Here is a 27,715-nt window from a genome sequence, read left to right on the forward strand (position 1 = left end):
AAATAAATAAATGAATAAATAATATATAAATAATAATAATAAATAAATACAATCGCTTTCTAATCACAGCCAATACTTTCTGACTATTTGTAGGGACGCCTTCTTGGTTTAGATACTCTCTCCCGAAACACCTTCTTTGGCGCACAATAAATTCAGTGGCTCAGACTGCATAGCACCTGCGCACCCCACCGCACAAAAAAACAGGCCTTTGCTTTACCCCCCACTTAAGCAATTTGCCTGTTGTAAATTGCCATTAGTGTGATTTTAATGGTGCTCATTGTCTGTCTGCCTTCCCCGTCCCCGTCTGCGCCACAGGAAATGTGCACAGTCAATAACCCTACATCATTAATAGTTTTTTTTCGGGGAGGGGTGCACGTAGGGATAAGAGTGGTGAATCCTCCGCATCATAAAGTGGAGACGTGGTCTGCGGACACAGTAAAGGCAGGAACGAGCACAATCAAAGAGTCACAGGGGGAGACAGACAGACAGACACAAACACACTAATGAAGATTAAGCAGGAGTGGCTGGCTGGGGTCGTCCCCTCTGTGCTGCCGGCTGCTGTGGTGTCTGTCTGGGTGCTCAGGTCCCAGGTTGGAGAGGAAGACAGTGCTGGTGCTGGTAGTCTGTGTCCCTGAGTCTTCATGTCTGGGGTGTCTGAGGAGCTTTCGGGCCTGGAGTTCGCATAAGACTGACTCTCTTCTTGGGATAGATGTGAGATTCGAAAACAAAACTGAACCCCCCCACCACCACCGCCTCTCAAAACGTCCCCCTTTTCCAGAGCCCCTCCACCAGACAGACACACACGTACGAAGACACACTTTAGGTCACACACACACACACGCACATACCCCTCACTCTCCCCAAAACTAGACACACACACACACACACACACCCACAAAGAGACACTCTAGGTCACGCACATGCAGGCATACTGCCCCCCCCCCCCCCACCACACACACACACACACCCTGCCCGCTCCTTCCCTCCCGGCGCCCTACACACAGGATGTGTTAAACACATGTTATCTCACTCTATGGGCTCCCTCCGCACTGGAAAAGCACAAAAGGGTTTTTGCATTGCTGCGCTTGTGGCTTACCTCAGGTCCTATTTGCCCGGTTTCAGATCCCCGGCTCTGAACTCTAAATTACTGTCTGCATACATTTCATCTGCACTCTGAGCTCTAAATTACTGTCAGCGCACTTTTCTCCTACGTGATCTGCACTCATAAGACCTTTTGGTGTGTGTGTGTGTGTGTGTGTGTGTGGGTGTGTGGGTGTGTGGGTGTGTGTGTGTGTGTGTGTGTGTGTGTGTGTGTGTGTGTGAGAGACATGGGCTGAGAATGGTGTTATGTGTGTGTGTGTTTGAGTGCGACATGTGGGCTGAGAGTGGTGTTATGTGTGTCTGTGTGTTAGGGAGAGAGAGCATCTGTATGTTTTGCATCTGACACATGTCTCACTGTAAGCATTTCATTGTTGTTTATGGAAGTCTGTCATCTAGCATATCTGCCTATTTATTTATATGTGTTGGACTTAGTGTGGGAGGTTGTGCTGTTTAGAGTGTTTACCGTTTACAGTATATGTGTGGCCAGTTTGACTCCTGAGTGTGTGTGTGTGTGTGTGTGTGTGTGTGTGTGTGTGTGTGTGTAAGTTTATTTGTGTGGGTTGTTAAGGCACTGGCGTTGGTGCCATTGACTCCCTATAGCCCACATGATCCTTCTTTGAAAACACCCCACTCAAGTTTCCCTAAACATGGGCTTACGCAGAGAACATTTTTAGCGAGACAAACACATTAACTCAGTTTCCAAATGTCCAAAACTGTTCCTCTTTCTACACATCAGACCATGTGTGGTGAAAGTAATGCCTGCTACGGGAAGATCATTTCATACTTTTTTTTTTTTTTTTTTTTTTTTTTGAACAAAATGGAAAATAGATTTTCATTTAATTTATGTTTTACACAATATATCTGTGTCTTTTGAGTGTAAAGCCTTCCCTATCCGTTGTGTTTGCAGGCTGCTACCCCTGCCCTGGACCTAACCTGAACCCCATCGCTCTGGGGGCCCGATGGCTAGCCTATGCAGAGAACAAGGTAAGGACATCAGATGCGGCGTGCGCATTACGAGCAAGGGCCAGATGCGCCCTCCCACTCACCCATTTGTGGGGCGTCCTCGGAGATTCATAAATTCACAATTCTTAAAATTTATATTTTTATTGCAGCCCCAGAACCCCTCTGCCAAAAGCATGCTCTTTTCATCACTAGACATTGCCCTTTCAAAATGAATAAATACTATAACTCCTAGCGACTGAAGAACAGATAACAGCGGAGTTCTTGAATTTAATTTGGGGCAAAGTCTGCTGGAGCGGGTCTCCTTCTGAGAGGGTGGTATGTGGGGGTGGCGGTGCTCTGACGGAGGCCGGCCACTCCAGTGCGGTAATGGACAGATGGGACGGCGTTGTCTGGACGGAGGTAATAACGGCGGGGGAACTGGCAGGCTGCACTGAGGGGCTGAGTGTGTTCCTGTGGAGAGCCGAGCTGAACAGCGCTGGGGCTGGAGACGGCTGAGAGACCAGGGGTCAAGAGAGTGGTGGGGGGGGGGGGAACAGGTGCCCCCATGGTCACCCCCCTACCTCCTCACTTCCCTCCTCAATCTTCTTCCCCAGACTGTAGCAGGGACACTCAGGGCTAATGAGTTGAACGTGTGTGTGTGTGTGTGTGTGTGAGGCGGGGGGGGGGGGGGGGGTTGAAGAGGGAGTGTTTGGGATGATAATGTGACGGCCTTCTGTCTGTGCCATTTCCCCTCTCGTGTGCAGTTAATCCGGTGTCATCAGTCGCGTGGTGGGGCCTGTGGGGACAATGCCCAGTCCTACACTGCTACCGTCATCAGTGCTGCCAAAGTAAGTGTATAACACGCATGCACGCACACACACAAACACGTGCACACGGTCAAGTCAGCAAACTGTAGCCAACACCACCACAGAACTTTCCGCTTCCTCTTTTTTTCCCCGGTACATTTCCTGCGCCTTTCGATGAGGTCATCTGTGCATGTGCAGTAACGTTACATGTCTCCTCCACACTCGCCCCCTTCCTCCTCCTCCTCCTCCTCCTCCTCCTCCTCCTCTAAATGCTTTCAGAGAGTGCAATGGCCGATTCCGAGCCTTGGGAGCACCTCTCCTGGGCATTTAATCCCACCCCCCCGCCCCCAATGCTAGAATTAATTTAGCCAGGCAGTCCTGTCCTGTCCAGTACACTGTCTCTCATATGGTTCCAGTCTCCTCTCTCCTCTCCTCCCCGAGGTGGCTTCATTGATTTATTGCGCCCCACATCTGTATCCCCCCGCCGCCCTATCGCTTCCTAATGAGCTCTAACGGCTTACGTGAGAGAAGGCCCATTAGCCTTAATGGTGGCATACATCAAAAGAAACACGCCAAAGGTTGGCGGAGGAGAAGGAGAAGGAGGAGGAGGAGAGAGGGAGGGGGAAATGAGGTTAAAAAGTCCTGATACGCAGACGGCTCGTCTGCAGCCAGCAGTGTAATTTATAACAATATGCCGGGGCCGTGACACGCCGGCCCTGCTCCAGAGTGGCTGAGTGGACTGCTGTTCAGGGCTGGGGAGGGGGCAGCCGAGGGTAGGGGGGCATCTCCTGGCTGCACCCTCAGTGTAACCCAATAATGACAGTGGGGGTGGGGGGGTGGTGCTCTTTGAAAATTGAATTCTTGCCTGAACACTCGCTCGGAGAGAGAGATGGAGAGAGAGAGTGAGAGAATTGGGAAAAAGACAGAGAGAAAAAGGGAGGGAGAGGGGGCGAGGGAGGGATGGAGTGAGAGAGACAGAGAGAGACAGAGAGGATGCAATTGGACTGAGTGAGTTGGCGGCACTGTTCTGTTGCCGTGGCTGTGGGAGCCATCGGACCGGTGTGTGTTGATGACGGGGGTGAAGGGGGGGGGGACACTGCACACTGCAGCCTCTTCGCTCTCTCCTTTCTTGTCCCCTCCTTTGCCTGCCTGCCTGCCTGCCTGCCTGCAGTAAATGGATAGCACAGCTTAAGTGGGGTCTCCTCCTTGTCTTCACCTAATGGAGTGAGCTGCTCTCCGTCTCTTTGCTCTCGCTCTCCTATCCTCTGTGTGAAGTGCGTGTGCGTGTGTGTGTGTGTGTGTGTGCGTGTGTGTGTGTGTGTGTGGGTGAGTGTTTGCCTGCCTGCCTGCATGCTTGTATAGTGTGTGTTTCAGCACAGACCCTGGAGAGCTTAATCAGGCATTCAGGCCAGGCGGTGGCGTCGATACAGCGTGGCGCCTGCGTTTGTTGGGCCCTCTGGAGCGTTCCCTGACAAGACAAGCCCCACTAACAGACTGTGTGTGTAAATTGCCCTGGCCCCATCAATTATTAAGAGAAGCGTTTGGCTCCTAATTGATCAGCACTAATGTGTTTTCTAATCACTGCAGTTGGAGTTTTTAGTGCTAATCCAAACAGTCCCCATTGATCCACGTAGGAGCTGCGGGCCTGGTGGCAAACACTGGGGGAGGCATCACATCAGCACAGCTCTGAGCAAACACATACAGAGAGAGAGAGAAAGGATAAGAGAGGATGAGAGGAAACTGAAGTTAAGGGACAGCGAGAGAGTGTTGGGGGGGGGGGGGGGGGGGTTAGGAGGAGGGAGAGTAGGTGACTCTGTAATTAATGTGTTCCTTACAACTGTGTCCGTTTGGGACTAGGTTTATCTCCCGTCCAGAAATATATCTATGTATCTATGTATTCCTGTATGTATAATCTGTTCATTTTTCTGGACTTCCCCTAGCAAATTTCCAGAAAGGTGTTACATTTATTATTTTTGTGTTTTCATCACTTTACACTTTTACTTTTGTCTCTCCTTGCATCCCTTCCCTATAACCTAATACACTGAGAAATGTTTATGACAAGAATATATAAAAAAAAATACTGCAGAATACTTTCTTTGACCCACCAACTCTGAAGACTGGTCTTAGAACTTAAAGACTTGTTTAATACTTAATTTCTCTTTGTCCCTGTCCTAGACTCTGAAGACTGGTCTGACTATGGTGGGGAAGGTGGTGACCCAGCTGGCGGGCACGCTGCCCTCCGGTGCGCCCGAGGAGGAGGGATCCCCCCACAGCGCCACGCGGCGAAGTCCCCACGTGCCCGGCGTCATCTCCATTATCGACCTGCACACTGTCGGAGAGGGACAGGTACGACCACTGTGATGATGATGATGATGATGATGATGATGATGATGATGATACCATATCATAACAGTATGACAACAGGGGGGTTTAACACTACCATTAAAGGTACAGTCTGCGATTCTGGCAAAAAGTTGTGATATTTGAGCTAAACAGCCAGTTAAAGTACACCCCTCCCTTCCATGCTTCTGAAGGATTGTGAGGAGCAATTCAATGAATTTGCCAAAAAGTGTGTTGGATTAGAATGGTGGACTGCACCTTTAATTGGTGAGGAATTCCTCCATAGGCCATTTTATAATTCCAGTGTCGGATTTTCAATGCTGTCGTTGTGTTTGGGTAAGGCTTAACTGTGGCCAGTATTGGAGACCTGACATAGATAATTAACACTGTTGGAAAATTGGAATTCTGTGATCATCCTGGTCCGCAAATGGAAATGTTGCTCTTTTTTTCTGAATGAGGATGTCGTCCGACGCTGTGATTTAAGGCCGGTCATAATATTTAATTGCATCCTGAAAGTGGAGTGCGTCCATTGCAAACACTGAGGCGTCAGAGAGGGAGATGTGTGTGTGTGTGTGAGCGAGAGAGAGAGGGCTGTGTGTGTCTGTGTGTGTGTGAGCGAGAGAGAGAGGGCCACGAGTGCAGGTCAGAGGAGGTGAGAGCCTGACGGCTATTTGTCTCACTCCCTCACGAGAGGCTGAGGCTGGTCCAGACGACAGCAGAGACAGAGAGACACGGAGGCAGAGGCTGTGTTTGAGCGGTGTTCTGTGGGTAACCAGAAACTGCTACCAGGTGTTCATCCCCTCACACAGGATCTGTGTAATAGAGTGTCAGGTTTACAGGCTCATTTGAATGTTTGCCGTTCTCACATTCAAGGAGCTTTATTTCTTTTTTTGAAACTTCGTGACAGGTTAAGTTAGACCAGATTTGATATTTTTTTTTTTCTATCAGTTTTCCTCTCTTTCTCTCTCTCTCTCTCCGTCTCTCTCTGGGTCTGACCTAACCAAACAGATCCACTGGTTTTTGTGGGCCTGTGTGTCCCTCTGGAGAGCCAGCGGCGGGCCGACCCCACACATCACAGCCCGACAGAGGTGTGATTCATTCTGCTTACGCACGACCATTCACCACACTCAACACTTATTTTTTCTCTTCTCGCTTCTTCCGTCGTTTAATTTTTTCATGCAACCCCGTCTCCCAGTGGCTCGGTGGTGGAAAACGTTTTTCTCAGGAAGGCTTCACGCGCGTTGGCGCGAAAACCTCACAAGACGCCAAGGCCGCCAGGGCACTGCCCCATTTCATCTGGCGCCCTCCCTTTCTTCACCAACCGCCCCGACCTTCACCCCTCCTCCTCCGCCACCCTTCGCCCTGGTGGTCCTGCCAGGCTCAACGCCTGTGTCGTGTCGGGCCGAGCTGGCGTGCCAGAGGCTTGTGTGCCACCACTGTTCGGACCGAGCTGCGCCGCGCCGCTGCTGTGAAAGCCATTGTGTCTTTGCCGCCTCCGGCCAGCAGGCCTGCTCTGCATCACGCCGGGGCCTCTTCCCTGAGCCCTGCGAGGGCTGCAGTAGCTGGGGAACGTGGGGGGCCTGCAGGGCTGGTCGGGGGGGGTGGGGGGGTTAAACTGGTGACTGGTGGTCCTGCTGTGCCAGGCTGGCCTCCCTCCCCTGTGCTCTGTTTACTTAGCCCCGCTGTTTTGGCACAGTCTAGCCTACGAGGCCTGCCATCGCCACAGAAACAGGCCACCTTCCTTCTTCCCACGGAGAGGCCGTCACAGAGACCTCCCCCACCCCCCACCACCCCTCTGCTGCCCTGTGTAATAGGCTTACTTTTCTCTCTCACACACACACACACACACAGAGTCACAGATGCACACACACCCTGCATCCGCTAATTCACTTTCAAAGCCCAGTACAGGATTCCCTTACAGAACAACATTGTCTGTGTTTAGCCTTAATAAAAGGGATCTGGTTTGTGTCACCAGGGCATTTTTTCTTTCTTTTTTTCTTTCTTTCTTTTTTTTCTGGACGGGGGAGAGCTGGAGTAAATGTCTCAGTTTGAGCGCGAGGCTGTTTTTTGTTTGGACTGGATCCTATTAAAAGCAGTTTGGTCCTTAATGCAACACTCCTGCAGATTTATCACTGTTCGCCCCGCAAGCCTGATGTCTGGCCTTAGTTACAATCTCTTTCATGACCAAAACTTAACATAGGGCCACTGACCAGAGAATCCTCCCTCAAAGGCCTTCGCTCTCTTCCCTCCCTACCTCTCTCTCTCTCTCTCTCTCTCTCTCTCTCTCTCTCTCTCTCTCTCTCTCTCTCTCTCTCTTTCTCTCTCGCTTTCTTTCTTTCTTTCTTTCTGTCTCTCTCTTTCTCGTTCATCTCTGTCCTCTCCCCCCCTCTCTGAGTTGTTTCCTGCCACAGCAGCACATAAAGGGATGAGTTACAGATCCATATTACTGCTCTTTTTCAAACCGAGAGGCATTTATCTGGCCCGGACATCCATAACGCCACTGACAGTGTTGGGTTTCCCCTGCTGCCTGCCTGCCTGCCTGCCTGCCTGCCTGCCTGCCTGCCTGCCTCTGAGCCTGTGCTGCTGGCCGTCGCTCCTCCACTCTTCCGCCCTCACGCCACCCGGAGCCACGCTGTCCAGGCCCAGGGGCGGTTTCCAGGCACCAGGCCTGTCTGGCGTTTGACACAAACACTACATCTCTCTGGAGGTCTCTCTGCCGGACGTGGGTGGTAGCGCAGCGCTGGATCAGCTCAGTGTGCAGAGAGCACACAGTGTCAGTCAGTTAGTAAGAGGATGCCGTGTCCAGAAAGGTCGTGAAAATCTTGTTGGCAAGTCTTGTCCTGTTTTTTTGTTTGGTGGCCATGATAAATTTGCCAGTGCCTCCCAGTGTGCCACGGACCAGCCTGAGATGGTGGTTGGCTAGGGTCCACGGGGGGTGTTGGAGCGGGGTGGATGGTGGTCAGGAGGCGGGTGGGGGGAGGAGGAGGAGGAGGAGGAGGAGGAGGTGGAGGAGGAGATGTGGAAGGGCTTGATGTCCATGTTGGTCAGAGCAGTGGAGCTCAGCCTGGAACAGACTCTTTGTTTAAATCAGAGACGCCAAGCCATATTTTTGCTTCAGAAAAACACATTGCATGTAACTCTGAGGATTGAATTGCATCTGTATGTGTGGTGCCAGGTCTAAAATAGAGGGAGAAAAGGCAAACAAGAAGTCAGAATGCATTTAAGTTACTTTGGAAAAAAACAGTGCTGCACTACTGATTTTCTCTCTGTGTGTGTGTGTGTGTGTGTGTGTGTGTGTGTGTGTGTGTGTGTGTGTGTGTGTGTGTGTGTGTGTGTGTGTGTGTGTGTGTGTGTGTTTTTGTGTCAGGTCCTGGTGAGTGACGACTCGGATGGTGAGGGAGTCGTGGCCCACTTCCCAGCCCATGATAAACCCATATCCTGCATGGCGTTCAACCCGAGCGGTAAGCGAACACCCGCAACGCCTCACTGAAACTCACCAAAGCACAAAGCAAGCGCACACCTAACGGAGATAAACAACCCAGTGTTTCCTTTCAGGCCTCAAATGCAACCCGTACTTTATTTTTTTCGGAGCGTGTTATGGAAACTCTAAAACGGTTTACATGGGAGGAGACTATAGCGAGGCGAAGAGGCCGCAGTGGCACGTTCTTTGAGTGTGAAGCCGCGCCTCACTCTTCTGCAGTCTCTCCCTCTCTCCCTCTGTACCTCTCTCATGCCCTTAGACTCACTCCGTCCATCATCATCCTCAGGACTCTTCTGTCACATCTGCTAATATTACATTATGAGGGGGGTATATGAAAGTGTTTGCCACAGGGAGCGCTGAGAAATCCGCCGCACTTTTGCTTTGTTGTCTTTGTCACCAAAGAGTGGCTGAAGAAAGCGATTTAGTGACGGCCATTGTGTGGCCAACTACAGGTGAACTTGGGCCTGAGGGCTGAAGCAGAGGTGACGCAAATGACAGATGATCTGATGGCTGAGAACACACACCAACCCGCTCATACCTACACACACACACACACAAACACACACTCACACTCACTCAGTCAGTCACGTACGCACATGGACACACACAGACACTCACACTCTGCGCGTAAAGCTCTTGTGTTTCGGTGCTTATTGATCCCTGTCTCTCTCCTGTAAGCATGGATGGGCCCTTGATGCCCCCGCTACCTCCCCCTCCCCCCTCCCCTTACACACACACACACAAACACACACACTTGAGCTTGAGCTACTGGGAGGCTGGGAGTGACACCCGCAAGCTGCCTCAGGGCCCGCTGGGGCTCGGTTACGCTCCTCAAAGACCAGAAGAGGCTCCTCTCGGATGGAAGCCCCTGAAGGGCCACCAGTGAGGACGGGACGGGGGGCGACGGCTCCATAACTCGTCGGGCGTTCAGTCACCCGTGTCACAACACGCTTCGGTCTGTTTCAACACAATGTAAAGCGACTCCGCTCTCTTGGTCCACTGTGAAGAGCATATCTTAAAAACCTATTCACTGGTCACTCTTTCAGCTCAGAGTTGCTGACTGACTGGCTGGGGTGGTGGGGTGGGGGTGAATGACCACAAGAAAAGGAAGCATCTTGACCTTCCTCTTTGCCCCTCACTTTCTTTTTTCAACAGCTATGATTCATTCAGAAACATCTTTTTTTTTTCCTCCCCCCTTACTTTTTTTTTTTTTATCCTTCCGCTCTTGCCATTTTTGCCGGCCTTCCGGATATGGATTCCTTCCACAATGAGGTGTCTGTGTGCTGTGCCTGAGTCAGTGTCTCTGCTGGGGCCGTGCCAATAGAGCGGCTGCTGAAAGCTGCCCGTGACCATGGTGCCCAGAGGACTCCCCTCGCTACCTGCTCTCACTAACTAACACACTCCGCACCTCTTCAGGGAACAGCTGAACCACACGCTTCTCTCCCCACTGCTTTTCTCATTCTCTTCTTCTGTAAGCCCTGTCTGCAGATAAATGCCTTCTCCTGTGCAAGAGGAGAAGATACAAGCGTGTTATTTTGGAGTGGCTCAATCACCCAGCACCTAGCACGCATTGTTTTATAAGACCGGTATTGTTAATATTTTTTATATTTATATAATATTTATGTCAGTACTGGATGGCTGGCTGAAGGTTACTAAGCTACCATCTTAACTGGATAGAGTGCAATGCAGGAGGAGAGACTGGAGGTGGCTGCAGTTTTTGTCTGTCAGTGCGGCTGTAGCAACACTGCTTGATGTGAGGAGCTCCACAAGAGACAAGCATGCTCTTTTCTTGCAAGCCGCTGCTTTTGCTGTCTTTCGAGCAAAGGTTATCCAGAGGGAAATGCTGTGTCCCTGGGAGACATCAGACGGATCTCCTGTTATTTTTTCTGAAGGAGAGTTTATAAAAACTGAAGACCTTGGCAGAATCATCCATCCAAAAAGGAAGGGGAAAAAATGAAAGCAAACTATTTCCAGGCTTTTTTTTTTTTTTTTTCAGAAAAAGGGATTCACCAAACGGTTGACTCGTGCTTTTCAGGAGCATTATCTGAAACTGGCCCCTAATGTGATTAGATTACACATTAAGAGTCGAGTCTGGGCCTTCATAAACACCAGAATATGCACACAAATGAAGAAGGAATGGCTTTTCATTCAACCTGATTGAGGCGCTTTGCACATGTCACAGAATTTAATAACTGCATGCGTGTCAGAGTAAGTTGTTTAGGTGATGAAGTAGGAAGTATGAAGGGGAACACGTGATGTACCAACCACTTTTTCACCTCTTGTTGTTTTGCTTATGTTCACATATACTTGAATGTATGTGCCTGAGAGTTCGTTTTTAGCCCGAGAAGTTTCATGGTAGTGATCTGAGAAATAGAGTTTGAACATCGTATTCAAAGCCTTCCAAACCACACCATGAAACCCTAGCTGTTACTTAAGGTGAATCTTCACACACGTCAGGTTCAGTCCCAAGGGGGCGCTGTTGGCTCACCTTTCCTCCCGAGTGCGCCAGCAGGGCAACCTTTGGCCCATAATCCCAGAGCAGAGCGGCGCTGAGTGGGAGATAAAGCCCAGTGTCTCACCGCTCTGGTCAACCACACAGAGACTGTCAACCATGAAGCGCTTTCATCTTTACGAGTGCGCCTCAGCAAAGTGCTTTGCCCAGAGAGAGAGAAGAGAGGCAGAGAGAGAGAGAGAGAGAGAAAGAGAGAGAGAGAGAGAGAGAGAGAGAGAGAGCGAGAGCGAGCACCGGGCTACACAAACACGCAGACCTTCAATCACACCAGCGTGAGGCAACTGCTCGCACAAACCCCACCACTACAGAACGTGCTTCTTATTTCAGACAGACGGTTGATTTTAGGGCTGTCATTTTTAGAAATGAAAGAAGAAAAAAGGCACCAAACTAAAGGGTGCAATGCACAGCTCCAGTTCATGTCATCTATAGTGTTTTGGGTTTGCACCAAGCAATATAATGTATGCAGTGGTCCTCTTTGTTCCTGCTTAAGAAGGCCGCAGTCTATGCATGTGGAGTTTACAGGCGCCTCTATGGGCTGCCTGCCGTCAAGTGCTGTGCAGGCCTGTAAAAAGAGCTCTCCAGTCGGCCGGCCTCAGATAACCATGAGATCCTGTAGACATCAAAGGGCTAGCCTCCCACCTGAATTATGGATGTGCCTGTTATCACTCCATTTGGGCTGTTATAAATCTAAACCACTGTAATGATTGTTTTGAGTTATGAAATTGTGTGCGACCAAGAATGAAGACCTCAAGAATGGAGGTCTGGGGGGGGTGGGGGAGGTGTGTGTGTGGGGGGTTCTTGTTGGTGTAGAAATGAGACCTTGAGTCTGAACTGGATTGGCCTTCTGAGAGGGACTAGCTAAAGTCAGCAACGGCTATAGATGGTCCACACGTCCACTATGTTATTTCGGAAGCCGACACTGTCATGGCACATGATTGGATATAAAGCGGAGAAAACTAGAGCTGCTAGCTGTGGAGTATGTGTGAGAGGAAAGGTTTGATTTTAATTAGCTGGAAAGCCTTGGTGCCGTTCACAGTGGCGGGCTTGGACCAGGCTGCATATGAATGGAGCCGCGGTGGAAAGTGTCTGGCTCATTTATGGCCAACCGCACTCCTTCTGGGCCGGGCAGACCTTCAGAGAGGGGGGGGGGAGGAAGAAAAAAGACCAGCTTTTGAAACAATGCAGAGACTTGACAGTGACTGGAAAGACTCGAGCTCCTCTGAGAAAGGTTATGTAAGAAACCCAGCCTGTGTGTGTGTGTGTGTGTGTGTGTGTGTGTGTGTGTGTGTGTGTGTGTGTGTGTTGGAAAGACAACAGAAGGCCGAGGGCAAAAGACGGTGGTCAGTCGGGGCGCTGGCACACACACCGCAGTGTCTTTGGGATCTATTCATAGGCGCATAATGAGAGGACTCTGCTCGGCACAGTTGTGAAGCCTCCACTTCGGACGGCCGCGAGCTGCTCGTTTCTTGTCCGCCGCCTTCCTCCTGCCCTCGCCCTCCTTCTCTCCCTCCTCACTCGACCAGGCCAGAACCATGACTCTGTGAATGTAAAATCGGAGAAGGTCGACAGAAGAAGGAGGTGGTGAGGGAGGTTACTGGGTTTCAGCGTGCGGTGCGGTGAATGGTTTAGGGCAGTACGTGGCATGATTAGTGTGATTATGGACAGGAGGAAGGACGTGTGTGTGTGTGTGTGTGTGTGTGTGTGTGTGTGTGTGTGTGTGTGTGTGTGTGTGTGTGTGTGTGTGTGTGTGTGTGTGTGTGTGTGTGTGTGTGTGTGTGTGTGTGTGTGTGTGTGTGTGTGTTGTGAGGAGGCTCGGTGTAATTCCTTGCAATCACGCGACTGATAAGCATCAAGGAATCTGCTCCTGCGTGGCAGATCAGCCTGGCGTAGATCACACTGGCAAGATGTTTTTTTTTTTTTTTTTTTTTTCCCCCTTCACTTCCTCGTTCTTAAAGAGGAAGGCTGACTTCATAGATGCAAACTCCGAGCCTGTTCTTCCCGCGCCGTCACCTCCTCCAGGCGCAAGTCACTCTGGCTTTTGCAAAGCCCCCGTGCAATTTGTCCGCACGGCTGCCTAACAGCTATGGTGAGAGAATACAGGCCATAAACAATCATAATCAGCCGGTGCCTGACACTTTAGTAACACACCGAAGCCGCACGGTGCCGAAATAGCGGCGTAGCGCCCAAGTGGATGAGTGTGTATTTTATGGCCTTGTCAGTTCACTGTGTTTTTCACAGGCGTGAGGGGGAGAGGCCGGCCAGAGAAAAATGGAGCCCGTGTGCACAAGCTGCTGTGGAGAGCCGTGGTATGCTCACCGAGCTGGGCTAACCTATCGGTTCATTTATTTTGGGGGGGGGGGGGGGGAACGCCTGTCTTTACACAAGGCTAGCAATTAGACCTGGACGAGCCCGACACGCCAGCGCCAGCCTTGCCTGGTGTTTGTGGGGTTCGGAAATGGACGAATTTGTTTGGGAACGTTTATGTCTCTGTGTGTGTGTCCGTGTCCGTGTCTCTGTTTTTTTTTTTTTCCTCTCTCTGTGTGGAAGTGGCAGATTGTGCGTGCGTGCGTGCGTGCGTGCGTGCGTGCGTGCGTGTTTTTTTTTTCTCCCTCTCTCTGTACCAAGTCTCTTTATCTGCACATGTATGTGTTTGTTTGTGTGTGTATACATGTGTGTGTGTGTGTGAGATGTCAATCTGTTTGTGTGAGTGTATGTGTGTGTACGCCTGTCTGTGTGGGTTTTAATGTAACTGTGTCAGAGGATCAGATTTCCATTTTTCTCTTTTTTTCCTGCTCTGAGCATGAACGCAGTAGGACAATCAGAGGGGATTAAGCATCAGGCTGAAACATTGCCCTTTTATGCCCACGGTCAGCAGGGAGGGAGGCATTAGTGGAATTCAACTGGTGCATGAGCTCCATTTCATAACAGTTTTCTCTTCCCCCTCTCTCTCGCTCTCTCTCTCTCTTCTTTTCTCTATCACCTAGAAGCGACTTGTCTTTCATGCCATAATCTATGTAATATTCTCGCCATTACCTAATAAGGAAGTACTGTTAGCTGTTAAAATCCCCCAGTGCAGTGGATTGTTTTTTCTTCCTATTCTTGTTTGCTTTTATTATTATTATTATTGTTATTATTATTATTATTATTTTTATTTTGTTCCCTGGATTTGTTTGGATCTCTGTGTGTCTTTTTCATAGCCTGGCTGACTGCTCAACAGCCCTTTGACCAACTCGTGTTTTCCTCAAATGGCAAAGCCCATGGCTTGCATCACTGTCTGTAGGCTGCAATATGACTTGGACATCAGGCTCTCCCTATTGTTGTTATTAATCATTTAGTCTTAATCCATTTACTCTATCCTCCATGTCAGTTGCCTGAGCCTGGCCTCAGGCCTTAAATTTAATATTTACACAAACTCATCCAAATTGGAACGTTGTTGTTGAGACGCTGAGTGTGAATAATTATTCAGCGTGTATATGGGTAGACGGAGTATATTATAGGCACTGTAAGCCGACTGTTTGTCCAAAAAGAAACGCCAAAAGCGCTCTCGGAGCTGCTATTTTTATGATGTTTCCGTAAAGGTGGTAAAAAGGCTGCATCTTGGGAAGTCGCTCCCTGAGCCCCTTAGCTGTAAAATCGCAGTCGGATCAGAGACAGACCTCACTCAAGGTCTCAGTGGAAACAGACTCCCAAACCAGCCGATCCCTTTGCCTCGACCGCCTCCTCCTCTTCCTCCTCAGACGCTTGACCTACGAGGAACCATCCAAATCCCTCTCCGGATGTCTCGCTGTTTGTGTGAGAAGCCCAACGCCTGGCCTTTGGCTGTGGTTCTGTTGACAGCTTTATGCTTTACACTTTTGTGTGCTGTTTGCGGCGGGCGCATTATGGCCTGTCTGGTCAGAGCCCTCTGTTTTGCCTTTTTCCCCCTTGTCTCACCAGAGCCATCACCAACAACAGGATGAAATGGATTGATGAAATGAGAGGAAAAGAGAAAAGAGACCCTGGCCTTGCCCACAAGGAGTCATCGAGTTTCACACACACTCTCCCATCCGAGTTAATGGTCTTAACGTCCAGGGGCGCAAAGCGCTGTGAAATCTCTTCTGCCGTGGCAAATGTTTCAGGGGATTAATTAGTTAACAGAACACTCTCCCGAATAGAAAGGGAACATTTAAATGAAAGGAGATTATCACCAACTGTCTGTTTGCTGAGAAAGGATTATGCTTTTCATCAGTTCTTTGCACAGTCCTACTCTTATCTGGAGATTGCGGTTTGACCAATTTGTTTTGGGGCTTTTAAAACACACAAAGGGCTGTGTTAGACAAACTAAGCTTCTGTGAGAATGCGCTTCTCTGGTGGAAAATATCAAATATGGTTTCCAGCTATGAGACCAGTTATGGTTTTGGTCGCAATTGTACAATTAGATCTTCACAGAACTTCTTTTTATTTTTTTAACTGCCACTTACCGTAAGCTAAAAGATGGTATTGTGGTTGAATCAGGTTTTGATCCAGGATTTCTTCAGTGTTAATCTCAACTCACACTTAACTTGAGCTAACCATATCCAAAAGTATATAATCCTATACTGATTCCTTCCTAGTAATTCCTTCATTACTTCATTACTGACGTGTTCTCTTGCCATAAGGAACCCCTATCAGGTGGTCTGTCTGTAAAACAGATTTAAGATTTATGATGAGGTCCTTTTTCATTATTCTTTACTGTTTGCCAAATGAACCATGAACCTCTCTGTTTTCCTCCTTCAGCCCTCAGTTGAATTGTGGATGTGGTTTTAGAAGCTCAGAGTGTTGAGAATCCTCCCCGGCCAAAGTGCCCACAGGCTCCATGTGCCATGTTTGAGCTGTGTAGTCTCTGTGCCCCTGTGCCCAGACAAACAGTACCCGCTTGCTGTGCGGCCGACCACACACACACACACACACACACACACACACACATACAGACACACACACCTATACAGACACATAAACACACCACCACTATCCCCAATTATCTCCTTTCCCGCGTTCCTGTCCAATGCGGTCCATACCCAGCGTCTCATCCCCTCGCCTCTACAGACCCGGACGCCGTGCCAGGCCCTGGGTTCCAGCGCTCGTTAGGTCCTTGCCACACAAACACACCAAAAATCAAAGCCTACCCTGCCGCCCCCCACCCCCGGCCCCGGCATCAGGATCAAACAGGTTGAGTTTTGAAGTTCTCACTTTGTCTGTAAAAGATTAACAAGGTATTGACCGCATGGCGACCCAAGCGAGTCCCTCTCCCCAACACACACACATACACATACACACACACACACACACACACACACACACACACACACACACACATACACACAACAACCCGTTCTGCGCTGGCCGCTGGTTATCTTGATGGTTTGGAGGGGCGGGTGGCCTCCCCTCCCGGCTGTGATCGCTCTCAGCCTGGCCTGCGCTCTGGGGCCTGAGTGGGCGGCTTTGATGTCAGGCCGCGGCCGGCTATCACAGCACCCTGTGTGTGTGTGTGTGTGTGTGTGTGTGTGTGTGTGTGTGTGTTCCTCCACAGCTTTCGTAAACACCTCCGCCAGCACGGCAGCGCAATGTGAGGCCGCCTCACAGACACATGGACACACACACACACACACACACACACACAAACACAAACATATGCATATGCAGTCCATGCACACTGCATCCAGGCGTTTTGCCACATCTGCCCACCACAGAGACAAAAGCCCAAATGACTGACTCGCTGTCATCTATGTGGAAGTGGATGTGTCCCTGGCAACAAGATCATTCTGACTCCAAACTGTCCTGCTACTTCCTAAGGCACATGTTTATAATTTGAGAACCCCAACCCCACACCCCCCTGCTTTTCAAAGGTCCTGGAGCTGAATGTTGTTAATTAAAAGGGGATACTTTTGATTCAGTCTCTCCCTGACGCCGAATGGGAAGACCTCAGCGCTCGTGGGTGTGCTGACATCATCTGGCTTTGCCAGTCCAGCCGAATGCTTCGGACACTGAAGTAAAACATCCCTCCCGCATTAAGGGCTTTTCGCACATGGTTTCTGTTTAGAGCTGTGACAGAAAGACAACAACAAAAACAAAGCGCCGGAAATAAATAGCTTCACAGTGCTCTCAGCTTTCGAGGGAGACAAGTCATTATATTACTAGTTTGTCTCCACACAAGACGCTTGTTCCTCACACACACACACACACACACACACACGGCAAATGAGGGGTTCACTCTTTTTAAATGAATGTGTGTGTGGGTGTGTATGTGTCTGCCGTTTTGTACAGAATGTTGTAAATAACACTTCTGCCCTGGGGATATGAGGTGTTATAAATAGGATGTGTCAAAAGTTGCTCTAACATCTCAGGTTCCCGAAAGTTTTACAGTGGCTAACCAGCGCCGTGAAGCCTGCTTTTTAATTTGGCCTCCCCCTGGCTAACCAACTGACGCCTCTTCGCGAGGCCCTGTATTTCAACAAGGCCACAGAAGCCCCAGGGCTGCTTTTCCAGCCTCTGCTGGCTTTTGGAGAACAGAGTGTACCATCAGCAAACTGGCGTCCCAGCGTGCAGGCCAAGCCTCATCTGTCAAAGCCAAAGGCGAGCAAGCGAGGGAGCGAGCAAGGCTGGCGGGCGGTCGGGGTGGACTGGCGGGTTGGCTGGGTGAAGGAGCAAAGAGGGAGAAAGGGAGGGATGGAGGGAAGGGGAGAGCGAGAGGGAGAGGGAGCGAAAGAGAAAGAGAGAGAGAGAGAGAGAGAGAGATGGGGTGAGGGAGAGGAAGCTCCCAGATAAACATACCGCAGCGCCTAAACTCCTAATCACTCTACGCTTCCGTTTCCAGCCTCTATAATTAGAAGGCCCTCTCTTCCATGTATTCCCAGTTGACGCAAATGCTTCTTGTGGCTTGGCACCTCATTTGGGGCGTGGGTTTAGTTTATGGCCGGGGCCCGTCGCTCGGTTTAGTCCTCTGATACAGCATAAATAGCTAACCACCATCTAATTCACTGGCCCGTTATGTTTTCTTTTTAATGTGAGTAATCTCCACATGTGCTTCCACAAGCAACCACCCAACCCCACCCCCTCACCCACCACAACCACCCCACCAGTCTCAACCCCAACCCCACTCCACCCCCCTCCCCTGCCACCCAGTGGGCAAACTCACGCTCTCCTTCAGCGGATGCCGGACAAGGGTGTGAAAGTCGGAAGGTTAACATCAGGGTGGATGAGCTCATGCGACGTTGAAGCTATTTCTGCGGAACTCGCTCTCTCTCTCTCTCTTTTTTTTTCCATCCCTCGTTGCATGTGTTACAACATTTTAATAATTTCATCGTTTAATCCTTTGCCCTTGGTTTTGACACACCAAAGCCACCCAGTAAAGACTTACCGCTAATTAAAACCTAATGTTGTCTCCGCATTCGAAGCCCTGCATCGGAAAATGGGCAACCATCATTGTATTAATTATGACATTGAGGCATAGTGGGTTGATGCAAATGTGACATTTCCATTGCCAGTTTTGGAGCTTATGCTCTGTTGAACTGTTTTTAGGAAATATGTTGAATGCGGGGCTTCATTTTCATAGGCAACGAGTTTAGAGTTGGGTTAGTTCTGGTGTGGTTTTGCTAAGTGTGTTGTTTACTGTGTGAGCTATACTTTCTGTAGTTCAGCCGACTTCAAATAAAAGTGCAGAAATGAATGGGCCTGTCATCAGAGGGTGAACTCGGGTACTGCTGTGGTTGCATTTAAAACAGACCACGCACTCCCACTACGGTTCCTTCAGGAAGATACGCCGCATGACAACGTGCTGGGAGAACAAATTGTCATAGGCGGGTGTTGTTAGGCTTTTTTACAACTGTGACAATTGATAGCTTGTCTGCAGTTTCATGATGTGGTTGGGTAATTCTGAAGCATCCATGTGCTAATGGGGCATTCGTCACCCTGATGAGCTTATTCTGGAAACGATTACTGTTCCTGAGATGGGAGCGTTCTTCTGTTGTGTCATTGTGTTTTTGTTGTTTTTAATCGTTTCATATTGACCAATATGTGTTCTGTCCGACAGGTATGCTCCTGGTGACCACAGACTCGCTGGGCCACGACTTCCACGTTTTCCAGGTCCTGACGCACCCGTGGGCGTCCTCCCAGAGTGCCGTGCATCACTTGTACACTCTTCATCGTGGCGAAACGGAAGCCAAGGTAAGGACTCACTAGCAGTCTCACTCTGTTATCAGGTGAGCAGGTTACTCTCTTGGAGTGAGAAGCAAAGCAGGCCCTTTTTCTTCTGTCCATCCTGGAGATCTCACATCCTCATCACGAAGGCTCAAAGGGTCTCAAACAGTGAGCGAGCGTCTTCTAAGCGAGACGTAGACTCATGCCTCCCGAATGTGCTCACTTTGCTCACCCAGTCTCCATCATCTCCAGTCTGTGTACTTTGATCAAAAAAACCCAGAGACAACTGATAACTTCATGTTTTGGGTTGATGTAAACCAGACATGTTTTGGGACACTGTCCATGTGCGCTAAGCACGCGCGCGCCCGCACACTTAGTCACGCAAAAACACTTCCTCGTCCTCTGTTTGTTTGATGATGCTGAAATATTGCGTCGCTGGAGCCCGTTAACGGTGCGTTTTTGAGATGTTACTCGAAGCTTAAATCATTCAGCTCCTTGAGGGCCACCCAGCGCTGTTTACAGTGGGGTCTGCTCTATAAGAACTCGTCATATCTGCGTTGAGATCACACTTTTAATCCTCAGTGTATCTCCGCGTGTTTTCTAAATACTGTCAAGAGACATAAGTCAGAGCTGGGCTGATGTCTCCACTACAAGGAGTCCCAAGAGCCTCCTGTGTGTAGAGCTCTCCACTCTCTCTCACACTCTCTCTCTCTCTCTCTCTCTCTCTCTCTTTCTCTCTTTCTCTCTCTTCTTTTTTCCTCTGTTTTTCTTTTTCTCTCTCTAGTCTTGTTTGATTGCTCCCACTTTTCCTCTTTAATTTCTTCAGTATGTGAATCCAGCTGTCTCTCTGTCTCTCTCTCTGTCTCCCTCCCTCCCACCCTTCCCCTCGTCCCCCTCCCAACCTCTTTCTATTTTCCTGTCATTGTTATTATTCTAATATTTAATTGGTGATGAGTAACGTACATATTAGTGCCGTGCTTATGGAGTATGCAGTTACACAGTAACCTTTTTAAGTGCCTGTTTGTTCCATATGATGGCTTAAAGCTGCTGTATGGGGTACTTTGTTTGGAATACATAAGCCAGCTAGTGTGATGGCTACCACAGAAACAGATGCTCTTAGAAGAAGAGAATCAAAATCTTTGGGACATGGGTGACTGCCATCAAGAAAGAAAATGGCAACAACACCTCCTGCCTAAATGAAACTCTTTCTTTCTGTCTTTTTTTTTTGCTGTAGAGTAGACTGTGTTTTTTTCTTTTGTTGGAAGATAGTCTGGGTGTGATCTGAGCAAAGCTCTAATTGATTTGAGGGATGATTCGGAACCATGCGAGCCCTTCATGCAGTTTAGCGCTAAAGCCAAATTATTTACAGCTGTGGAATGAGAGCAATAACCCCACGGAATCAATTCATGGCAGTCCAGAGCAAATGCTGTTTAAAAGCGGAGACAATTTGTAAGATAAATAGTGCATGGCGATTTCAAACAACATGGAGAGCAGAGAGCCACTCATCCAATAAAGTAAAAACAAAACAAAAACACCTTCATGTTTCCTCTTCCACACACAGCATCTCCTCGCCTGAGCAGGGAAATCTAATCTAGTGCAGAGTTACAAGCAGGGATGGGCTCCTTTTGACATTGCACTTCTCGCTCGCTCCAGTTAATCAAATTTGATGGTCAGCAGAGCGTCCTTTGAAAAATGGCAATCATTAACCGGCCTCTCAGAAGTTTCTGACTCTTCTGGTGCCAGAGAAGGGCTGTTTTCATGGAGACGGGCGCGGAGGTCTTTATCCACCACAGTGCCTATGACACACACACACACACACACACATACACACACATGCACACACACACACACACACCGCACATCCTCAGTTACTCCCTTTCAGAGCATCAGACTGTGCTGTGCACACCCTAAACTCACACAATGTTTAGCCATTGTATACAACATGAGTGTAACATACGATTTACATATAGGGACTGCTTGTTCAAAGGTTTAGCTGATTTCACCGTAGAGGACAAAATACTTATGTTGGGGGGGCCTTGTGCTGCAGGTTTAGGTAAAGGGCACATAAAAGCAATGGATGTTCATTCTTCCAGTGTATTTGCGCGGTTTCCCTCTATAGCCCCGTGTAATATTCAAAGAAGGAACAGCGTGGTTCTTGCACTTTCGCTCCTCTTTCGTATCGCTGTTCCTCAGGCCAACACCCTGGAAAGCCCAGACACAAAAGCCCTTAATATGAGAAATGTGTTTTCAATCAGCGGTGCTAAAACCACTTTAAAGTGCCTGGGAATACCCATCACAATCTGCGAGTGCCGCTGACCAGAGACTTTTACTAGGGCACCTCTGGGTCAGGCCCCGGTCACGTAACACCTATAACATGTGAAGCCGCAGCCCCGCCTCCTCTTCTGTCCCTCAGGGGCCGTGCGGTGCACTTGCCACAGCCAGGGCGTCTCCAGCCTCGCTGGACTCTCGGAGCCCTCGCAAATGGACCGTGTTGGCCAAAGGAGGAAAAAAAAATCTTGCCCTTCATTCAGAGGGCATGGAGAGAAAAAAAAACACAACAACACAGGACCCTAACGGGTGTGGAGATGGAGGTCATGGCTGTTCAAGAGGAGTTATTGGACCCCTGTGAAGTCTCCTGCTTGGACAGGAAAAGGGCAGTCATCCATTTCCTGTCCGTGTGGCCAGGCAAACGTCATCTATGGCGTGACCCCAGCCCCACTCCCGGCCCCCTTAAAGAAAAAAAAAAAGAACGATAAACGGGTTATCCTATACAGCATAGCCCCTTTCACATATGGAACCCATTAATGAATCAGGTAAACACAACACGGGATGCATACAAATTTGTAATTCCCACTCAGTCTTCCATAACGGTAAAGTCATGGGTGTCATGTATTCCCACGTGACTGTATTTAACAGGATGCCATAGAACGCGAACATCTGCGAGACATGTAAAACATGCGAGGTCTCATGCCAATTAACCTAGCCATGAACAATCTCTAGCTTAAGAACCATCTTAACAGTTGGCAGTTGCAGTGTATGTATAATTTTATAGGTAAAGGAGACTGTAATGTCAGCTAGATATCTAGCTATCATTTCATGCAAATGGAACTCTGCCATTTAAACTGTTTATTTAAAAGCTTCCTTAGCCAGCAGCTAGTCAGCTAGCATATAAACTACTTTTCTATGCCTATACCTGAAGCCAAGTTGAATATCTCAAATTCAGCTCACCAAGAAAAGGCAGGGTTCAAAGTGATCCCATTCACTTGCAGAAGATGTTAAATGGATTGACATAGACATTACACAGTCCTGATAGAAACAATGGCACGTCAATAGGGCAAGGGCTTACTCTGATATCAGTGGAGTGAATGAAAGGGTTGAACCCCACCCCCCTGCCCTTCTCGAACACATCAATTCAGTGGTTTCAATTATCATTGGGGTTGCCTCAGAAGATTCCCCTTAATGCTACTAGTTTGCCAGGTGAAGGACTAATGCTTAATTTATGCTACTCCGAGCCCTCTCCGAGCAAACCTCGTATGGGAATCTCGTACGGGAAGTTAGAAAAATGAGTAGGTGCACGACAGCCTCTCCGAGGTGCTCGGAGAGGGTTCTGAGAGAGCGGTTAAAGTCGGAGAGGCGTTCCCTGTGTTCGGAGGGGCGTTCCCTATGTCCGACTCCGTGAAATCGGAGTAGCATAAATTTCGCTTAACAGTGTGACTTTACCGTTTTGCTCCCATTCCCACACTACACAGTGACAGCAAAATAGTGATAAATAAATGGCTTTCAGTGTGAGTGGGAAAGAGGTATATGGCCATAGCTGTGGGGATCCACCCTGGCCTCTCTTGCTATAGCTGGCCTCCTCCAATATCGGTTTCTACTTAAAGTCTAACTGGACTAAACAGCACTTACCTCCTGGCCTGGCGCTGTTTGTTATGAATGTTGTGTGCGCGCGCTAGCCGGGAGATGAATGACTTCCTGGTGCAGTGCAGTGGGCCGTTATACGTGTCAGGGCCTCGCTCATTATACCCTTGCAAGGCGCCTGTCGGCCCCACAGCCGCCCACACACTAACCTCAGCCGGACAGCCAGGTAGCTGGATGGGCCAGATGGAAGCCAAGATAAAGGAGAGAGAGGGAGAGGGAGAGGGAGAAAAGGGAAAAGAGGGAAAAGAGGGAGAGAGAGAGAGAGAGAGAGAGAGAGAGAGAGAGAGAGAGAGAGAGAGAGAGAGAGAGAGAGAGAGAGAGAGAGAGAGAGAGAGAGAGAGAGAGGGGGAGAGGAGAGAGGAGAGGAGAGGAGAGGAGAGGAGAGGAGAGGAGAGGAGAGGAGAGTGGGAGAGAGGCCCAGAGGCCTTGGCTGCTCTGACTCTCCTGCCTGCCTGCCTCCCTAGCTGAACCTCTCAGGCCAAACATGCCGAACAGCAGGGAGGCCTCAGAGCTTCACACAAATAGAAAGCGACTGCGCTCGGAGTCGTGGCACTCTGTGGCTTTTGGACAGCAGTACTCGCTCTTCTCTTCTCTTTTTTTTTTTAGTGAGACTCTTTTTCAGCAGTACACGTTCATGTTTTACTCTCCCGAGAGGGAGGAAAGGGGTTTTTCATTCAGTCTTTTCTTTTTATGACAGGACAATTTTTTTTTAAAGTGATTTCTACTTTTTTAATCAAGCAAGCCAATTTGATAGCTCTTATCTACCGAAGACCTGCCGTGTGCACAGACGTGATATCTGCTAGATTGGCCCTCTGCAGTCCTCTCCAGCACTACCTCTTAGCACTTACCTCCGGTGTAAAGACATCCAGAGAGCCACATTTTCCTCAGCTGTAATTCATTAGATTTCCTAAAATTAATTTAACCATAGATATTTATGTGTAAGGGTACTCAGTTCCGTTCCGTTGTTCCACGTTTTGAATGCATGTTCATCATGTTTGGCTTAGCAGCTGTTTATCTGTCAAAAGCGTCTTTCTTATTTGGCAACTTGTGAGGTTTTATTTGCTTAAGTAGAACTAATATTTATCCGTGGAGAGCCTGGACCCATACTTGTTCAGCGTGGTGTCATGTTTGGATGTGAACACAAAGCTGCTCTCTGCTCTGACACTTTAGACAGAGAGACTCCGTTTAGACTTCAAACACACTCTCACACACAAGTGGACACACAGACACATGCTCACACACCCACACACCCACACACACACACACACACACTCACACACACTCACAGATGCACATATACATACAAACTTGAAGACACACACAAGACACACACACTCAGTCTTCGTGACACCTCTGAACAAACTGACTTTTTTTCCCTTTTTCAAACATGAAAAGTTGTTTGTAGATGAGAAGAATGACGTTTTAATTGGCATTTGGTCCTTAGCTGTAGGAGAATGCTGGACCTGACCTTCCTGCTATTTTTTGAAGAAACGTGTAATCTTGCCTAATGGAGTTTAGGGCTTGGTCATCTTGGCCTGTGGCATGGCCATGTGAAGGACATAGTGTATCATTGCGAACCCTATGAGCAGGATACCTGCAGGTGGTTGGCACCACGCGGGGCAGATTTGAGAGTAAAAGGCAACCACTCCGCGGATCACCTCAGGCCCTAGCGGGGGTTGCCGTTGAAGGGCATGTAAAACATTCTCTCTCTCCGCTACCTCCGGGGCCATCTGGCCAGCCAGCCATAGCCGCAGCCATGGCCGGGAGGGAGGGAAGAAGCTGGGGTTAAACTGTCACCGGCTAGCGCCGTCGTTTGCTGCCTGCCTCCACGCCGGGGCTTTGATCAGCCCACCCCTACGCACACACTCCCGCCCCCCCTGCCCCCCGCATTGTAAACAGCTCAGAGCCACAGAAGGGGGCGAGTGCCTGGAGAGACGCATTATCTCGAGCAGAACAAATAAGGAGGAGTGATAATGGCCGCGGGCGGGCTGCAGGCACCCGCCCTTATCAGCCCCGGCTGGCTGCCTCTCCACTCCTGACGCTTGTTCTTGCTCTGACTCACACTAACGGCTCTCCTAACTAGCGAGCGTACGAGCGTGCGAGCGAGCGGGCGGGTGGACGTGGTGTGCAGAGCAGGTAAATAGACCTCCACTGATGGGCCGCCCCTGCCCGTGGGGCCTACATGACTTTACACGCTGTAAACGCTAGTGCACTGACCAGAAAGGTCAGTCTGGTTTCTGCAACACCACCTCCCTCACGCCCCCTCCACCCCCCAGTCTCTCTCTCTCTCTCTCTCTCTCTCTCTCTCTCTTGCTTTCTCTGTCCCCCACCTCTCTCACATTAGTCTTTTGAAAGCTCCAGTGAATGCAATCAGGTCCAAATCAGCCGCACTGATTTAAACCTCTAAGGGCTTTGCACACTTCTGTGGAACAGCGCATCAGAGCCGGAAGTGGTCATTTATCAGCGCCACCATCTCTGGAATGACTCATCAGCCACAAGGAGTCAGACCGATGCTCCAGATAAGGGTCCAGATAAGGCCTCGCAGTCACACCGCGCCACTAAAAACAAAGGCGTCAGACACACACCTGATTGCGATGTTTTGTCGCGATAAAGTTTCTGCGGCCATTCAGGCACGAGTTAGTATCGCCGAGCCTGCACTTCAGGTATGGCATGTGGCGTGCCCTCAGTGTTGCCTGTCAAGGAGCAGACAAATCAAATGAATGAATCGAAGACCGTAAATAGAAAGGGCATTTCTGATGATAGTGAGAGGAGCCAGCCAGGAGTAGTTTATCTCTCCAACTCAGAGACCCCCCCGCCCCCTTCGCTCTGAGTAAGAGAATCCCCCTGGAATGTGCAGGGTGTGCCATTAGCTGTCATTGCCAGGGCAGTTTGGTGGGGAATGCGGAGACGGCCCCAGTGATGGGCAGAGATGAAAGGAGCGGGCACATGGCAGACAGAGTGGCACTGTGGAATGCTAGTCTGATGTGCGGTGGCTCTGTGACCTGCAGCAAGTTTCTGATAACACACACACACACACACACACACACACACCTTCACTCATTCCTCCTTCTGTTCAGCACTGATAATAAACACCTTTCTTTCTTTCTATCTCTCTCTCTCTCCCTCTTTCACCCTTTCTCTCTCTCTCTCTCTCTCTCTCTTTCTCCCTCCCTGTCTCTCTCTCACATGTCTGACATACTTGGTGAGATGTCTATCTGCTGTGGTGTTTGTCCTCCTCGACGCGTCTCCTTTGTGGCGCAGACCCGGCCCCCCTCGCTAAAAACAGCCCTAATTGTCCGACGCAAACACAGGGGCTGTTGAAGAGCGCAAGATTTAAACCCAGTTTAAGTGCACTCGCCCATCATCACCCTGTTTGCCTTAGGCTTGGCCTTGGATTTGGGGAGCAGTCGGGAATTGTTTCTTTCGGAGGCTGTCAGGAACCTGTCTGAGGCTTGATTCATACCTTTAGTGTCTGCACTTTAACCTGACCTTCAATTATCTGTTCTTTGTGTGTGACTATCAGTATATTTATCCAACTGCGTGAGTGTCTGGCTATCTTCATGCCTATCTACCTTTCGGTGTACTTTTGGTTTCACCATCCCATTACCATTTGTCCGGCTATCTATCTGTTCATCTTACTGTCTGTCTGTCTGATAATCTTCTGTGTGTGTGTGTGTGTGTGTGTGTGTGTGTGTGTGTGTGTGTGTGTGTGTGTGTGTGTGTGTGTGTGTGTGTGTGTGTGTGTGTGTGTGTGTGTGTGTGTGTCTCTCTCTCTCTCTCTCTCTCTCTCTCTCTCTCTCAGGTGCAGGACATCTGCTTCAGCCACGACAGCCGCTGGGTGGTGATCAGCACCCTCCGAGGCACCTCGCACGTCTTCCCCATTAACCCGTACGGCGGGGCCCCGTGCGCCCGCACACACATGTCCCCGCGCGTGGTCAACCGCATGAGCCGCTTCCAGAAGAGCGCCGGCCTGGAGGAGATCGAGCAGGAGCTCAGCAGCAAGCAGGGCGGACGCTGCAGCCCCATCCCTGGCCTGTCCAGCAGCCCCTCTGGGTCGCCGCTGCATGGTGAGACACACACACACACACACAAACAAACACACATTGAGCCCCACCAGCCTCCTCCCCGTCCCCTCTGGCTGATGACACACACACAGCACTCAATGCATATGCACAGATTCACACACACACACACACACACACACACACACACACAAAAACACATAGCCTCATCCCTGGTCTTCCCATAGCCCCTCCAGATTCGTTCTGCATTGTGTGATGAACACAAACACATACTCACATACACACACACACACACACCCTGCCCCTGAAACTCTTACAGGTCACCTTTACAGACTTACACACTAGTACATTTCACACACACACACACACACACACACACACATCCCATCCGTGTTCATTCCGGATGTTCATAGTGCATTCTGGGCCACTGTGCCACTTC

At 49.6% G+C, this 27,715-nt stretch overlaps 1 protein-coding gene across 5 annotated transcripts in view; it reads left to right on the forward strand.

Annotated features, from left to right (window-relative positions):
* Nucleotides 1–27,715, forward strand: part of bcas3 (BCAS3 microtubule associated cell migration factor) — a 243,483-nt gene that overhangs the window by 26,891 nt on the left and 188,877 nt on the right. For all 5 annotated transcript variants that reach the window (XM_012824095.2, XM_031573597.1, XM_031573595.2 and 2 more), the window contains exons 10-15: nt 2,009–2,085; nt 2,808–2,891; nt 5,025–5,195; nt 8,557–8,650; nt 19,230–19,363; nt 27,057–27,321. In XM_012824095.2, coding sequence (XP_012679549.1) covers nt 2,009–2,085; nt 2,808–2,891; nt 5,025–5,195; nt 8,557–8,650; nt 19,230–19,363; nt 27,057–27,321 — 825 coding nt within the window. The remainder of the gene's footprint in view (nt 1–2,008; nt 2,086–2,807; nt 2,892–5,024; nt 5,196–8,556; nt 8,651–19,229; nt 19,364–27,056; nt 27,322–27,715) is intronic.

Source organism: Clupea harengus, chromosome 9 (assembly GCF_900700415.2).
Source record: "Clupea harengus chromosome 9, Ch_v2.0.2, whole genome shotgun sequence".
NCBI classification, from domain to species: Eukaryota; Metazoa; Chordata; class Actinopteri; order Clupeiformes; family Clupeidae; genus Clupea; species Clupea harengus.